The 16,521-nt window shown below is 46.5% G+C and overlaps 1 protein-coding gene across 1 annotated transcript in view; it reads left to right on the forward strand.

The window, feature by feature from the left end:
- LOC138638928 (zinc finger protein 585A-like) overlaps positions 1-16,521 on the forward strand; it is a 108,010-nt gene that overhangs the window by 51,963 nt on the left and 39,526 nt on the right. Inside the window, exons 3-6 of the mRNA XM_069728682.1 lie at positions 4,303-4,479; positions 4,555-4,746; positions 4,846-5,010; positions 12,534-12,657. Coding sequence (XP_069584783.1) covers positions 4,303-4,479; positions 4,555-4,746; positions 4,846-5,010; positions 12,534-12,657 — 658 coding nt within the window. The remainder of the gene's footprint in view (positions 1-4,302; positions 4,480-4,554; positions 4,747-4,845; positions 5,011-12,533; positions 12,658-16,521) is intronic.

Raw genomic sequence — 16,521 nt, forward strand, 5'->3', positions numbered from 1 at the left:
CTTTACATAGTTTTGTATCATCTGCAAATATCGATATTTTACTGTGTAAACCTTCTACCAGATCATTAATGAATATGTTGAAGAGAACAGGTCCCAATACTGACCCCTGCGGTACCCCACTGGTCACAGCGACCCAGTTAGAGACTATACCATTTATAACCACCCTCTGCTTTCTATCACTAAGCCAGTTACTAACCCATTTACACACAATTTCCCCCAGACCAAGCATTCTCATTTTGTGTACCAACCTCTTGTGCGGCACGGTATCAAACGCTTTGGAAAAATCGAGATATACCACGTCCAATGACTCACCGTGGTCCAGCCTATAGCTTACCTCTTCATAAAAACTGATTAGATTGGTTTGACAGGAGCGATTTCTCATAAACCCATGCTGATATGGAGTTAAACAGTTATTCTCATTGAGATAATCCAGAATAACATCCCTCAGAAACCCTTCAAATATTTTACCAACAATAGAGGTTAGACTTACTGGCCTATAATTTCCAGGTTCACTTTTAGAGCCCTTTTTGAATATTGAATAGCTAGAGTAGAGTAGGAGATTATGAGATGATCGAAGGTTGCGTGTAGGTAGGTAGTGGGAGACCATGTCACAGATGTATGGAGGAGTCAGATTGTGAATGGCTTTGTATGTCATGATTAGTGTTTTGAACTGTAGCCTCTGGGCAATAGGAAGCCAGTGAAGGGCCTGGCAGAGAGGAGAGGCTGGGGAATAACGGGGAGACAGGTGGATTAGTCGGGCAGCAGAGTTTAAGATGGATTGGAGTGGTGCCAGAGTGCTAGAAGGGAGGCCAGAGAGTAGGAGGTTGCAGTAGTCAAGGCGGGAGATAAGGGCATGTACTAGTGTTTTTGTGGTTTCATGGTCAAGGAATGTACGGATCCGGGAAATGTTTTTGAGTTGGAATTGGCAAGAGGAGGCAAGGGCTTGGATATGTGGCTTGAAAGAGAGGGTAGAGTAAAGGATCACCCCAAGGCACCGAGCGTGCGGGACCGGGGAAAGTGAGCAGCCATTGACATTGATGGATAGGTCGGGTGGAGGGTAGAGTGAGGTGGGGGAAAGATGATAAATTCTGTTTTGTCCATGTTTAGTTTTAGAAAACAAGCAGAAAAGAAGGATGAAATAGCAGACAGACATTGCGGGATTTTGGTCAGTAAGGAAGTGAGGTCAGGTCCAGATAGGTAGATCTGCGTATCATCTGCTTATGGAGAAACCCACTCCTTGCACTCATTGGGTTTAGCTCCAAGCGATTTCCACGAGCTACAGATCTTCCGATGGACATCCGGAATATATAATCCTTATATCTCTAACCCCGATCGGTGCCAATATACCTAACCTTAAAAGAACAATAGCGTCCCATGCAGTTTCGGTACCCATTTTGGCTGGTATTAGGCGTGAGCGGGGGAATGAGGAGTCTAAGGAGTCTGGCTTTTGCAGCACCATGCCATATCAATTCCTGAAGGAGGGGGGGAAGAAGTATAGGATTACACACAGGCAGAGGCAGAAGGAGAAAAGCTGTTTTTTCCTCAGGCGAAGGGGGTCTGTCATCACCCACAGGCATGTGTCTGAAAAGCCATGGGCCTTTTTGGTATATACTCAAAACATGGCATATTCATATTATTGTGACAACAATTATCAAGACACCCTCAATAAAGGAGTGGTTCTGCAGGTGGGGACCACAGACCACATCAGTACCAGTGCTTTCTTGCTGATGTTTTTGTCACTTTTGAATGTTGAGCTTTCACACTTGTGGTAGCATGAGACGGTCTCTACAACCCACACAAGTGGCTCATGTAGTGCAGCTCATCCAGGATGGCACATCAATGCGAGCTGTGGCAAGAAGGTTTTTTTGTGTTTGTCAGTGTAGTGCCCAGAGGCTGGAGGCTCTACTAGGAGACATGCCAGTGCACCAGGAGACATTGGGGGGGCCTTATGAGGGCAACAACCCAGCAGCAGGACCACTACCTCAGACTTTGTGCAATGAGGAACAGGAGGAGCACTGCCAGAACCCTGCAAAATGTCCTCCAGCAGGCCACAAATGTGCTTGACAGAGTCATGGAGATGCCGTGGAGAGCGATCTTCTGCCTGCAACATCATCAGCATGACCAGTTTGGCAGTGGGTCAGTAATTGTGTTGGGTGGCATTTCTTTGGGAGGGCTGCACAGTCCTCAATGTGTTCGCCAGAGGTAGCCTGAATGCCATTAGGTACCGAGATGAGATCCTCAGACCCCTTGTGAGACCATATTCTGGTGCGGTTGGCCCTGTGTTCCTCCTAATGCAGGACAATGCCAGACCTCATGTGTCTGGCATGTGTCAGCAGTTCCTGCAAGATGAAGGCATTGAAGCTATGGACTGGCCCGCCTGTTCCCCAGACCTGAATCCGATTGAGCACATCTGGGACATCATGTCTCGATCCATCCACCAACGTCACGTTGTACCACAGACTGTCCAGGAGTTTGAGGATGCTTTAGTCCAGGTCTGGGAGGAGATCCCTCAGGAGACCATCCGCCGCTTCATCAGGAGCATGCCCAGGTGTTGTAGGGAAGGCGATACGGGCACGTGGAGGCCACACACAATACTGAACATCTTTTCCTTGTCATGTGGCATTTTCACTGAAGTTGGATTAGCCTGTAACTTGATTTTCCACTTTGATTTTGAGTATCATGATGAGAGCATTATACTGCCTCTGTACAAATCCCTAGTTAGACCGCACATGGAGTACTGTGTCCAGTTTTGGGCACCGGTGCTCATGAAGGATATAATGGAACTAGAGAGAGTACAAAGGAGGGCAACAAAATTAATAAAGGGGATGGGAGAACTACAATACCCAGATAGATTAGCGAAATTAGGATTATTTAGTCTAGAAAAAAGACGACTGAGGGGCGATCTAATAACCATGTATAAGTATATAAGGGGACAATACAAATATCTCGCTGAGGATCTATTTATACCAAGGAAGGTGACGGGCACAAGGGGGCATTCTTTGCGTCTGGAGGAGAGAAGGTTTTTCCACCAACATAGAAGAGGATTCTTTACTGTTAGGGCAGTGAGAATCTGGAATTGCTTGCCTGAGGAGGTGGTGATGGCGAACTCAGTCGAGGGGTTCAAGAGAGGCCTGGATGTCTTCCTGGAGCAGAACAATATTGTATCATACAATTATTAGGTTCTGTAGAAGGACGTAGATCTAGGGATTTATTATGATGGAATATAGGCTGAACTGGATGGACAAATGTCTTTTTTCGGCCTTACTAACTATGTTACTATCATTCCAAATTCAGACCTCCATGGGACATTCATTTTGATTTACATTGATAATTATGTTTTATTGTTCTGAACACATTCCACTATGCAATGAATAAAGATTTGCAACTGGAATATTTCAATCAGATATATCTAGGATGTGGGATTTTAGTGTTAACTTTATTTTTTTGAGCAGTGTATAACCACTGATAAAATACATTAAACCTCTAAACATAATTTTGTATCCCAACCTACCTGCTCCATGCCCCTAAATTCAGTGTAAGGAAAATAAACCCCTCCAGTGATCACTTTTCTGAATCCATCCCCTATCCGGAGTGCTCAACCGCAGAATCCAACACAAGTAACAAAGTAATGTCTCCTGCTAACTCCTTCATGTAATTCATATAGACAAGGATAATGTGTTCCTCCCGTACAGTCCTGATATAAATATCATATAGTCCTGATTTTCCGGTCCCTCAAGAAGATCTGTACATCTAATGTTCAGCCGTGTACATTGATCTTCCTTTGGCAGAGAAGACACTTGCTGTTCTACTTTGGAGAGTCCTTCTCATAGTCATCCCTCTTCATCCTCTCTCCTGTTGTTCATAGATTTTTATAGAACCACAGAGATGAGCCTGGAGAAGTCTCTTATTGTCACTTCTTCCATTGTTAGTATAGCTAACAGGATGTCTTTCAGAGAATCTGCTTTTCTTCTCTGAGAAGTCTACAGACTTTCTACCTTGCCTTCTATAGTTGACCTCCATAGAATGTTCTGTCGTATCACTATTTGATTGTATCTTGGTATATTCACGCCTCACTGCTGTATCAGCACAGACAGAGCTGCCAAGAGATCACCACCAGCAAACCACTGAAAACGAGTTTTGGCTGATATCAATTTCATTCTCCAAGGGCCTCAAACCTCCAAACAATAAGGCGTAAACAAGCAGAAACTGGCAGTGAGAGCCACATGAGTTCTCCAGTTGAGAAGATGGGCAGGTCCTCCTATTATTCTTCTATCATATTGTTCATCATCTCTCCTTATACAGGATTGCACCATAGAGAAGAAGACATCAGGTGACTGTGTGACTCCCATCATCCATCTCCATGTATCTGGAAGAAGGAACAGGAGTGAGAGCCCCATCACAGAAGCCCCACACTCCCCGATGGCTGAGAAGAAGATCCTAGATCTCACCAACGAGATCACAGAGCTGCTGACTGAAGAGGTGACTGCTGGGAATGCTGGGAAATTCTACAGTCATACACGGGAGGATTCTGGGTAATATTGGTATGTTTGTCAGGTTCCTGTCAGGTGTCAGGATGCCGCTGTCTATTTCTCCATGGAGGAGTGGGAGTACATGGAAGGACAGAAGGATCAGTACCAGGACGTCAGGATGAAAAATGACCCAACGAGGAACGACCAGGACAAAAGCAACATGACTGCAAGAATATTACTCCTCGCCCTGGAGATAATCGACTTGTTAAAGGGAAAGGTGAGCGTCTCCCATGAGATCACTCTGATCTCTATTAATATAACCGGACTGAAAAGATGGATAGAATCTGTGGTGATCGGCGTCTGTCACTGTACACAGGAGCACACGGTGGTGAAGAAGACGTCCAGTGACCGTGTGACCCCCGGTATGTCCGGAGGACGGAGCAAGATCCAGAGCCCCAACACAGAACCCCTGCACTCCCCGACACCGGAGAAGAAGGTCCTAGAACTGGCCAACAAGATCACTGAGCTGCTGACCGGAGAGGTGACTGCTGGGAGATTACACTGGGGGATTCTGGGTGATGAGAGGAGACCGCTGGGAGATTATACTGGGGGATTCTGGGTGATGAGAGGAGACTGCTGGGAGATTACACTGGGGGATTCTGGGTGATGAGAGGAGACTGCTGGGAGATTATACAGTATACACTGGGGGATTCTGGGTGATGAGCGGAGAGGTGACTGCTGGGAGATTATACTGAGGGATTCTGGGTGATGAGCGGAGACTGCTGGGAGATTATACAGTATACACTGGGGGATTCTGGGTGATGAGAGGAGACTGCTGGGAGATTATACAGTATACACTGGAGGATTCTGGGTGATGGGAGGAGACTGCTGGGAGATTATACAGTATTCACTGGAGGATTCTGGGTGATGAGAGGAGACTGCTGGGAGATTATACAGTATACACTGGAGGATTCTGGGTGATGAGAGGAGACTGCTGGGAGATTATACAGTATACACTGGAGGATTCTGGGTGATGAGAGGAGACTGCTGGGAGATTATACAGTATACACTGGGGGATTCTGGGTGATGAGCGGAGAGGAGACTGCTGGGAGATTACACTGGGGGATTCTGGGTGATGAGAGGAGACTGCTGGAAGATTATACAGTATACACTGGAGGATTCTGGGTGATGGGAGGAGACTGCTGGGAGATTATACAGTATACACTGGAGGATTCTGGGTGATGAGCGGAGAGGAGACTGCTGGGGGATTATACAGTGTACACTGGAGGATTCTGGGTGAGGAGAGGAGACTGCTGGGAGATTATACAGTATATACTGGAGGATTCTGGGTGATAAGAGGAGACTGCTGGGAGATTGTACAGTATACACTGGAGGATTCTGGGTGATGAGAGGAGACTGCTGGGAGATTATACAGTATACACTGGAGGATTCTGGGTGATGAGAGGAGACGGCTGGGACATTATACAGTATACACTGGAGGATTCTGGGTGATGAGAGGAGACTGCTGGGACATTATACAGTATACACTGGAGGATTCTGGGTGATGAGAGGAGACTGCTGGGGGATTATACAGTGTACACTGGAGGATTCTGGGTGATGTGAGGGGACTGCTGGGAGATTATACAGTATACACTGGAGGATTCTGGGTGATGAGGAGAGGAGACTGCTGGGAGATTATACACTGGAGGATTCTGGGTGATGGGAGGAGACTGCTGGGAGATTATACAGTATACACTGGAGGATTCTGGGTGATGAGCGGAGAGGAGACTGCTGGGAGATTATACAGTATACACTGGAGGATTCTGGGTGATGAGCGGAGAGGAGACTGCTGGGAGATTATACAGTATACACTGGAGGATTCTGGGTGATGAGGAGAGGAGACTGCTGGGAGATTATACACTGGAGGATTCTGGGTGATGGGAGGAGACTGCTGGGAGATTATACAGTATACACTGGAGGATTCTGGGTGATGAGCGGAGAGGAGACTGCTGGGAGATTATACAGTATACACTGGAGGATTCTGGGTGATGAGCGGAGAGGAGACTGCTGGGAGATTATGCAGTACTAGATCGTGGCCCGATTCTAACACATCGGGTATTCTAGAATATGTATGTAGTTTATTTATGAAGTTTTCGGAATAATGCAATTTATACACAGGATTTAGCCGGCCGGGCGCGACCAATTAGCGGAGCGTGGTTCAAATTCCGCGCCAATTCACGGCCGGACTGCGCCTGTCTGATTGGTCACGCCTGGCCACGAACAATCAGTGAAGCCAGGGCCGGCTCCAGGTTTTTGAGGGCCCCGGGCGAAAGAGTCTCAGTGGGCCCCCCTCTTTAAGACATACCACGATTCATGATGCACAGATACAGCAGAGAAATATAACACAGCCCACGTAGTATATTGCCCAGCCACATAGTATATAGCACAGCCCCCATAGTATATAGCACAGACACGTAGTATATTGCCAAGCCATGTAATAAATTGCACAGGCCACATAGTATAGAACACAGCGATGTAGTATATCGCCCAGCCATGTAATATATACCACAGCCCACGTAGTATATAGCAGCGTATGCTGTTATGTCTGCTAATGAAAGGTGTAATGAAGGCAATCCAGAGACACAGTGTGCCTAGCGATCAGAGCGCACACAGTGATCTGACAAATACCCAAAAACAAAAGAACGAGCTCTGAGACGTGGAAATTCTGTAGACTGCACACCTGATCCTATCCTAAACACAACTAAAAGTGGCTGTGGATTGTGCCTAACCACTACCTATGCAACTCGGCACAGCCTAAGAAACTAGCTAGCCTGAAGATAGAAAAATAGGCCTGACTTGCCCCCAGAGAAATACCCCAAAGGAAAAGGCAGCCCCCCACATATAATGACTGTGAGTAAGATGAAAAGACAAAACGTAGGGATGAAATAGATTCAGCAAAGTGGGGCCCGATATTCTTAGACAGATCGAGGACAGTAAAGCGAACTTTGCAGTCTACAAAAAACCCTAAAGCAAAACCCACGCAAAGGGGGCAAAAAAGACCCACCGTGCCGGACTAACGGCACGGCGGTACACCCTTTGCGTCTCAGAGCTTCCAGCAAAACAAAAGACAAGCTGGACAGAAAAAAGGCAACAAAATAGCAAAAAAGCACTTAGCTATACAGAGCAGCAGGTCACAGGAACAATCAGGAGAAGCTCAGATCCAACACTGGAACATTGACTAGGAGCAAGGATAGCAGCATCAGGTGGAGTTAAGTAACGAAGCAGCTAATGAGCTCACCAGAACACCTGAGGGAGGAAACTCAGAAGCTGCAGTACCACTTGTGACCACAGGAGTGAATTCAGCCACAGAATTCACAACAGTATGCATCATATCCCTGTTAAAAAAAAAAAAAGAAAAAAAAGAATTAAAATAAAAAATAGTTCTATACTCACATTCCGTCAGCCCCCGGATCCAGCTCAGGCGTCTTCTGATGCTCCTCACGATGCTCCGGTCCCAAGAATGCATTGCGGTTTCGCGAGATGATGACGTAGCGGTCTCGCGAGACTGCTATGTCATCATCTCGCGAGAAAGCAATGCATGGACCGGAGCGTCGCGAGGAGCAGTGGGAAAGGCGCCGGAATGTTAGTATGTACTGATTTTTTTATTTTGTTTATTATTTTTAACATTAGATCTTTTTACTATTGATGCATAGGCAGCATCAATAGTAAGAAGTTGGTCACACAGGGTTAATAGCGGCAGTAACGAACTGCTAAACCGCTATGGGGAACTGACTGGAGGGGAGTAGGGAAGGGTGAATTCGCGGCCGGACTGTGCCCGTCGCTGATTGTTTGCGGGCGGCCACAACCAGTCAGCGACGCGAGATTTCCGTGACAGACAAACATATGGAAGTACCCCTTAGACGATTATGTAGGTAGATACACTGGAGGATTCTGGGTGATGAGGAGAGGAGACTGCTGGGAGATTATACAGTATACACTGGAGGATTCTGGGTGATGAGAGGAGAGGAGACTGCTGGGAGATTATACAGTATACACAAAGGCGTAGCTAGAGCTTTTGCCGCCCGGGGCTGCTCCCGAGTTTGGCGCCCCCCACCCACCCCCGCTCAATACACACAAAGTTTACCAAAAATAGTTTTCCTGTTTTGTAGAACTTAAACTGGGCCTAATGGTGTCACCCCCACATGCCAAACTTGTGACTTTTAATTAATTAATATCAAGAGAGAACAAATTTCGCCATACACAACAGAATCCACTATACCAAGACCAATAATATCACATACAGGAAGAAACACCACCACACCATGACCAGACCACATAGTGACCGAATAATACTATATACAAGGGACAAATACCGCCTCACCATGACCAGATCACATATTACCACCACTTGGTGACCAAATAGCACATACAAGGGACAAATACCACAACACCATTTCCAGACCACATATTACCACCACATAGTGACTGAATACTACAATACTGATCAGTAATAAAGAAAAAAAAAGCACAATACTATCACCATAAGTGCCAGTATTCACAGGAGATCTGTACTTAGTATGCAGTGTCTGTGTAGAGGTAATACAAAGATCACTGGTGGAATTATACACAGGAGCTCTGTATATAATGTATAGGTAATACAGAGATCACTGGTGACATTGTACACAGGACCGCTGTATATAGTGTCAGTGTATAGGTAACACTGACTCACCAGTGACGTCTCTAGGTGAAGTCCTTCATTCATCTTTCATCCAGCACAGACCGCCATCATTTCTCCCAGCCAGCCCTCGTTTCTGCAGGAAATAACACAGTTATCTCGAGCTCCGCTTGCAGAACACATTACTTAATTTTTAACAACTTCTACATTACACCACATGAAGAAAAAAAAGCGATATAGTGTCACTCTGCACAGTAACAGGACCGCCCCCCCCCCCCCCCCATTTAAAACAGTATACTCAAAAAATAAAATAAATACATCACTGCAGTAATAACATCCCTTAATTAGCCCCTATGGTAATACTATTCCCCACCCTGGCCCCGTTTATCTCATTCCTGGCTCCAGCCATATGTTCTCGCATCCTGCCCTCATGAGTTTCCATTCTACCCCATATGATCTCCCCATCCTGCCCCATCAGCCTCCATCGTATCCATCCTGCCCCATGATCCAATCCTGCCCCATGTCTCCAATCATGCCCCGTATCTACATTCTGCCCATGCCTCCAGTCTTGCCCCCAGTGTGTCCAGCAATCTGCCCCAGTGTGTCCAGCAATCTGCCCCAGTGTGTCCAGCAATCTGCCCAAGTGTGTCCAGCAATCTGCCCAAGTGTGTCCAGCAATCTGCCCCAGTGTGTCCAGCATATTACCCCCAGGTTGTCCAGCAATCTGCCCCAGTGTGTCCAGCATATTACCCCCAGGTTGTCCAGCAATCTGCCCCACTGTGTCCAGCATATTACCCCCAGTGTGTCCAGCATATTACCCCCAGTGTGTCCAGCAATCTGCCCCAGTGTGTCCAGCATATTACCCCCAGTGTGTCCAGCAATCTGCCCCAGTATGTCCAGCATTGCCCCAGTGTGTCCTGCATTGCCCCCAGTGTGTCCAGCATTGCCCCCAGTGTGTCCAGAAATCTGCCCCAGGGTCTCCAGCATTGCCCCAGTGTGTCCAGCATATTGCCCCCAGTGTGTCCAGCAATCTGCCCCAGTGTGTCCAGCAATCTGCCCCAGTCTGTCCAGCAATCTGCCCCAGTCTGTCCAGAAATCTGCCCCAGTCTGTCCAGAAATCTGCCCCATAGTCTCCAGCATTGCCCCCAGACAGACAGTCAGACAAAGAAAAAAAAAAAAGTAAAATCCTCACCTCTCCCGTTCCCAGCGCAGGTCCGGTGCACTCAACGTCTCTCCGGCTCTGCAACGCTCAGGACAGAGAGGCTGAGCGCGCAGTGATGACGTCATCGCGCCCTCTGCCCTGAGACGTCGCAGAGTCAGAGAGCGCTGAAGACGCTGCAGCTACCGCGCAGCCGCAGGAACCAGGAGAGGTGAGTATTAGCACCCGAAGATTTTAAGGGCACACATTTTTATTTTTTTTTCCCTCCTCCTGCAGCGCCGGCCGCGGCCCGGTGACCCGCCCCCGCAGTGTGCCCCCCCCTCCGCACCCCCCTTCCTACGCCACTGAGTATACACTGGAGGATTCTAGGTGAGGAGGAGAGGAGACTGCTGGGAGATTATACAGTATACACTGGAGGATTCTGGGTGATGAGAGGAGACTGCTGGGAGATTATACAGTATACACTGGAGGATTCTGGGTGATGAGAGGAGACTGCTGGGAGATTATACAGTATACACTGGAGGATTCTGGGTGATGAGAGGAGACTGCTGGGAGATTATACAGTATACACTGGAGGATTCTGGGTGATGAGAGGAGACTGCTGGGAGATTATACAGTATACACTGGAGGATTCTGGGTGATGAGAGGAGACTGCTGGGAGATTATACAGTGTACACTGGAGGATTCTGGGTGATGAGAGGAGACTGCTGGGAGATTATACAGTATACACTGGAGGATTCTGGGTGATGAGAGGAGACTGCTGGGAGATTATACAGTATACACTGGAGGATTCTGGGTGATGAGAGGAGACTGCTGGGATATTATACAGTGTACACTGGAGGATTCTGGGTGATGAGAGGAGACTGCTGGGAGATTATACAGTGTACACTGGAGGATTCTGGGTGATGAGAGGAGACTGCTGGGATATTATACAGTGTACACTGGAGGATTCTGGGTGATGAGAGGAGACTGCTGGGATATTATACAGTGTACACTGGAGGATTCTGGGTGATGAGAGGAGACTGCTGGGAGATTATACAGTATACACTGGAGGATTCTGGGTGATGAGAGGAGACTGCTGGGAGATTATACAGTATACACTGGAGGATTCTGGGTGATGAGAGGAGACTGCTGGGAGATTATACAGTATACACTGGAGGATTCTGGGTGATGAGGAGACTGCTGGGAGATTATACACTGGAGGATTCTGGGTGATGAGCGGAGACTGCTGGGAGATTATACAGTATACACTGGAGGATTCTGGGTGATGAGCGGAGACTGCTGGGAGATTATACAGTATACACTGGAGGATTCTGGGTGATGAGAGGAGACTGCTGGGAGATTATACAGTATACACTGGAGGATTCTGGGTGATGAGAGGAGACTGCTGGGAGATTATACAGTATACACTGGAGGATTCTGGGTGATGAGAGGAGACTGCTGGGAGATTATACAGTATACACTGGAGGATTCTGGGTGATGAGAGGAGACTGCTGGGAGATTATACAGTGTACACTGGAGGATTCTGGGTGATGAGAGGAGACTGCTGGGATATTATACAGTGTACACTGGAGGATTCTGGGTGATGAGAGGAGACTGCTGGGATATTATACAGTGTACACTGGAGGATTCTGGGTGATGAGAGGAGACTGCTGGGAGATTATACAGTATACACTGGAGGATTCTGGGTGATGAGAGGAGACTGCTGGGAGATTATACAGTATACACTGGAGGATTCTGGGTGATGAGGAGACTGCTGGGAGATTATACACTGGAGGATTCTGGGTGATGAGCGGAGACTGCTGGGAGATTATACAGTATACACTGGAGGATTCTGGGTGATGAGCGGAGACTGCTGGGAGATTATACAGTATACACTGGAGGATTCTGGGTGATGAGAGGAGACTGCTGGGAGATTATACAGTATACACTTGAGGATTCTGGGTGGTGAGAGGAGACTGCTGGGAGATTATACATTGTACACTGGAGGATTCTGGGTGGTGAGAGGAGACTGCTGGGAGTTTATACATTGTACACTGGAGGATTCTGGGTGGTGAGAGGAGACTGCTGGGAGATTATACATTGTACACTGGAGGATTCTGGGTGATGAGAGGAGACTGATGGGAGATTATACAGTATACACTGGAGGATTCTGGGTGATGAGACTGCTGGGAGATTATACAGTGTACCCTGGAGGATTCTGGGTGATGTCGGTCTCATTGGTTGTCAGGTTCCTCTCCGGTGTCAGGACGTCGCTCTCTATTTCTCCATGGAGGAGTGGGATTATGTAGAAGGACACTGGGATCAGTATAAGGACGTTGTGGTGGAGGAGCTCCGGGCTCGTGTATCACCAGGTAAGAGGAGACCTCTGTCATTTCTTTGTGGTCGTTGCTGTGGTCGGTCTGGCAGATATAATACATTCTCACCACTGTCTCAGGCCGTACATACTTGTGTCTGTAATTATCATTAGTATAATTATTATTATTTGGTGGAACATGATTTCGCCCATCTCTGGATGTGCGCTGATGATCATGGAAGAGGAGCAGGTTTGCTGTGGGACGTGGTCTGGAAGTCTCGGGGTCTCCTTTGTGCTTCACCTGATGATTGATGAGAACTTCTCAGACACCGTTATTGGGGAAGCTAGGACCATAGCAGGATCCAGAGCTCCGCACCTTCTGTTCTTCTGGTGATCGGGGATTTGCGCCTAATGTGCAGTGGTTTCCATAACATTTCTTCGAGACCTTTGATCAGAGGTGGGACATGGATGGGGCTTTACACTTCCCCCTTCTGTGAGGTGGTGAGCTGTGGATTTGTTGAGAGCACCCCGATGTGTGTCCATCATGTATGTGTTAGTGTCATTAGCTGGAAGCATCGGGCCACTCAATAGAATCACCGACATTTGTCGGAGAATGTCTTGGAGATGCACCTTTCTAAAGGGGTCTCTGATTTTGTGTTTTTTTTTTTCTTATTAATTTAAAGAGTTTCACGGAAACTACCAAAAAGTACTACAGAGAAGTAGAAAATGGGAATTATGTGCTGAAACCTTACGTAATTATTGGATGTGATTTATGACTTTGGAGATTTGTAGAGAAGTCGCATTATTTTCAAAACATTAAGGGCATTGACAAGTCTAGAGGTGAGAGACAGTTCCCTGAAAATTGCCTACATGAAAAATGCACACAGGAAAATTGCCCACACGGAAAATTCCCAACACTGTTTACATGTTCCCCAATCCTAGTGCATGTGTCCCCGTTCTGAACCTAATGCATAATTAAAAACAATAACATTCTACTCACCTTTCCTCTGCTCCCACGTCGCCCATTGTCTTTTGTAGCCACCGCACAGCCCGGCAGCTGACATTGGAGTGTGCGCCATTTCATGCACCGCTCCCTGTGGCTGCACCTCTGATGTCACCTCACAGCCAACGCGCCGGCAGCATGTATCGCAGTGCAGGGACCCCACGGGTCTCTGCAACATGATGCATGTCATCTGGATCTGCATCTTCAGCAGAAGCAGGCACCTGTACCCCCTTGCCTGGTTGTGGACTTGTTGCCTGCGACCACAGTCGTTACACATCTGTGTTTTTTTTGTATTGGTGAACCAATAGTCTTATCTATCCCCATATTTGTTAATTTATTTTCAATAAAAGTGTATTTTGAGTTCATCTAAAGTATTCTATTTCTTCTTGTAGTGCTAACAATGGAGTTTTCAAAAAGCCAGAGAAACAACAAAGTTATGATTTACTTGGGGTTTGAATATCTTGCATTTCGTACTATCAACGCAGTGGTGACTTGGAGATGCCGACTGTACCGCTCTTCAAAGTGCCATTCAATTCTCAAAACAAAAGATGGCAACATAGTTCAAGAACCAACAGAACATTGTCATGACTCCTGCCCTCAAAAAGCAGAAGCAAATGTTGCCAGAAGCAAAATGAGAGAAGACATGAGAGCAGTAAGTGCTACTCCTCGCAACGTGATGGAAAAGGTGTTGTCTGCGTTGAGCAATGATGTATTGGCCCATATGCCAAGTCAATCATCTCTTGCGAGAAGCCTGGTCTATCATAGAACAGATGGTAATTTGCCTAACCCAAAAACTATACATTTTTGCATTCCGGAAAAGTATAGTCAACTGATACTTTATGATTCAGGAAAGGAAGATCGAAACAGAATTCTGGTTTTAGGAGATAGAGATCTTATGCTTGAACTGAACAAAGATACAATCTATGGAGATGGCACCTTTGATAAAGTGCCCAATATGTTTTACCAACTGTACACTTGGCATGCCAAGGTGGGTAACTCATATCCGCCATGTTTGTACATTTTACTACAAAGAAAGGACATGAACACGTATAAGAGAATGTTTGAAATAATGAAGCTATTGATTCCAAATCTGGCACCTCAAAAACTTTTCGTGGATTTTGAGAAGGCTTGTATGACTGCAGTAAGGATTGCCTTTCCACGTGCTGATGTTAAAGGGTGTTATTTTCACCTTTGTCAGAGTCTCATTAGAAAAATAAAAAATGTTGGTTTGAAAACAGACTATGAATCTAATATCAACATAAAAATGACACTGAAGTCTCTTGCTGCATTAGCCTTTGTGCCAATTGAAGATGTGAGATGTGTTTTTGATAAGCTTGCTGCCACGTTCCCAGATGAAGAATGCCATAATGAGGTGCTCACATACTTTTTTTCTACATATATTGAGGGTGCAGCTGGTAGAGATCCTCAGTTTCCTTTAAGAATATGGAATCATCATGATGCAGCCCTGGAACAGTCACCAAGAACCACAAACTGTTGTGAGGGATTTCACAATGCTCTTAATTCCATGTTCCACTGTAGTCATCCCAGCTTGTGGTTTCTCTTTGATGGATTGCAGAAGGACCTGGCTTGCCACAAATTAACACTGGCTAATGCACAGGCGGGTTGCCTTGAGATAAAAAAGAGGAAGCATGAGGCGCTGTATCATATGGTGGCAACTTCTGTACAGGACTACCCCCAGGTGGAAGATAAACTAAAGTACTTAAGGACAATAGCTAATTTGCAGTAAAATGGCTAATTTGCAGGTATGCAGTGATTGTTTACTAAACTGGAGTTATCGTTATTAGACCTCGTTAATAAACTTCCTGTACAATGATTGCTTAATAAATTGAAGTTATTGTTGTTATTACACTGTGTTCCAAATGATTCTGCACAAGGAGTTTAGGAGTAATAAGGTTACAATTTTTTTGTCTGTCATTTAACCTCATTAATGGCGATGTGTGTCAGGGCTCTTTATATCACTGAAAGCAATTGCAGATACCTGTGCAAATTAGTTTGGCCGGTGAGTCCAAATAAAGTCAAGACGACTTAAGAAGGCTGTTCCACATTATTAAGCAGCCTACATTTTTGGCCAAAATGGGAAAGATAAAGGATGTGTCGGCTGCTGAGAAGCAACAAACTGTGGAGTATTTAGGTCAAGGCATGACTACAATCGACATTGCCAAGACACTTCATCGTGATCATCGCACAATCAAGAAGTATGTAGCTGATTCTCAGCACACGTGTGCGTGCTGATAAAGAAAAATTGAGGACTCTTTCCAACAGGCAAGTGCGTAAGGTTAAAAGAGCAGCTGCACAAATGCCTCGTCATAGCAGCAGACAAGTTTTTGAAGCTGCTGGCGCCTCCAACGTCTCCAGAACAACAAGGTGCAGGGTCCTTCAGAGGTTTGCAGCTGTGCGGATCCTGCCGACCACCTCTATCCACTGCACACAAGCAGAAACGGCTCCAGTGGCCAAACGATACATGAAGACTGACTGCCAAACTGTTGTGTTCACCGATGAATGCCGTGCAACGCTCGATGGTCCAGATGGATGGAGAGGAGGATGGCTGGTTGATGGACACCCCATGAAAACACGGCTAAGGCGCCAACAAGGAGGAGGTGGAGTAATGTTTTAGGCTGGAATCATGGGGAGAGAGATTGTCGTCCCCTTTATGATCCCTGAAGGGGTAAAGATGAACTCCATAATCTATGTGGAGTTTCTAAAACAACACTTCCTGCCATGGTTCAAGAGGAAGAACCATGCTTTCCGCAGCAAGATCATTTTCATGCTGCAAAAAACACATCTGCATCTCTGGCTGCTATGGGCATAAAAGAGGACAAACTTATGGTGTGGCCACCATCTTCCCCTGACCTCAACCCCATTGAGAACTTCTGGAGCATCATCAAAAGGAGGCAGTGT

The sequence above is a fragment of the Ranitomeya imitator genome, chromosome 5 (assembly GCF_032444005.1).
Source record: "Ranitomeya imitator isolate aRanImi1 chromosome 5, aRanImi1.pri, whole genome shotgun sequence".
Taxonomy (NCBI): domain Eukaryota; kingdom Metazoa; phylum Chordata; class Amphibia; order Anura; family Dendrobatidae; genus Ranitomeya; species Ranitomeya imitator.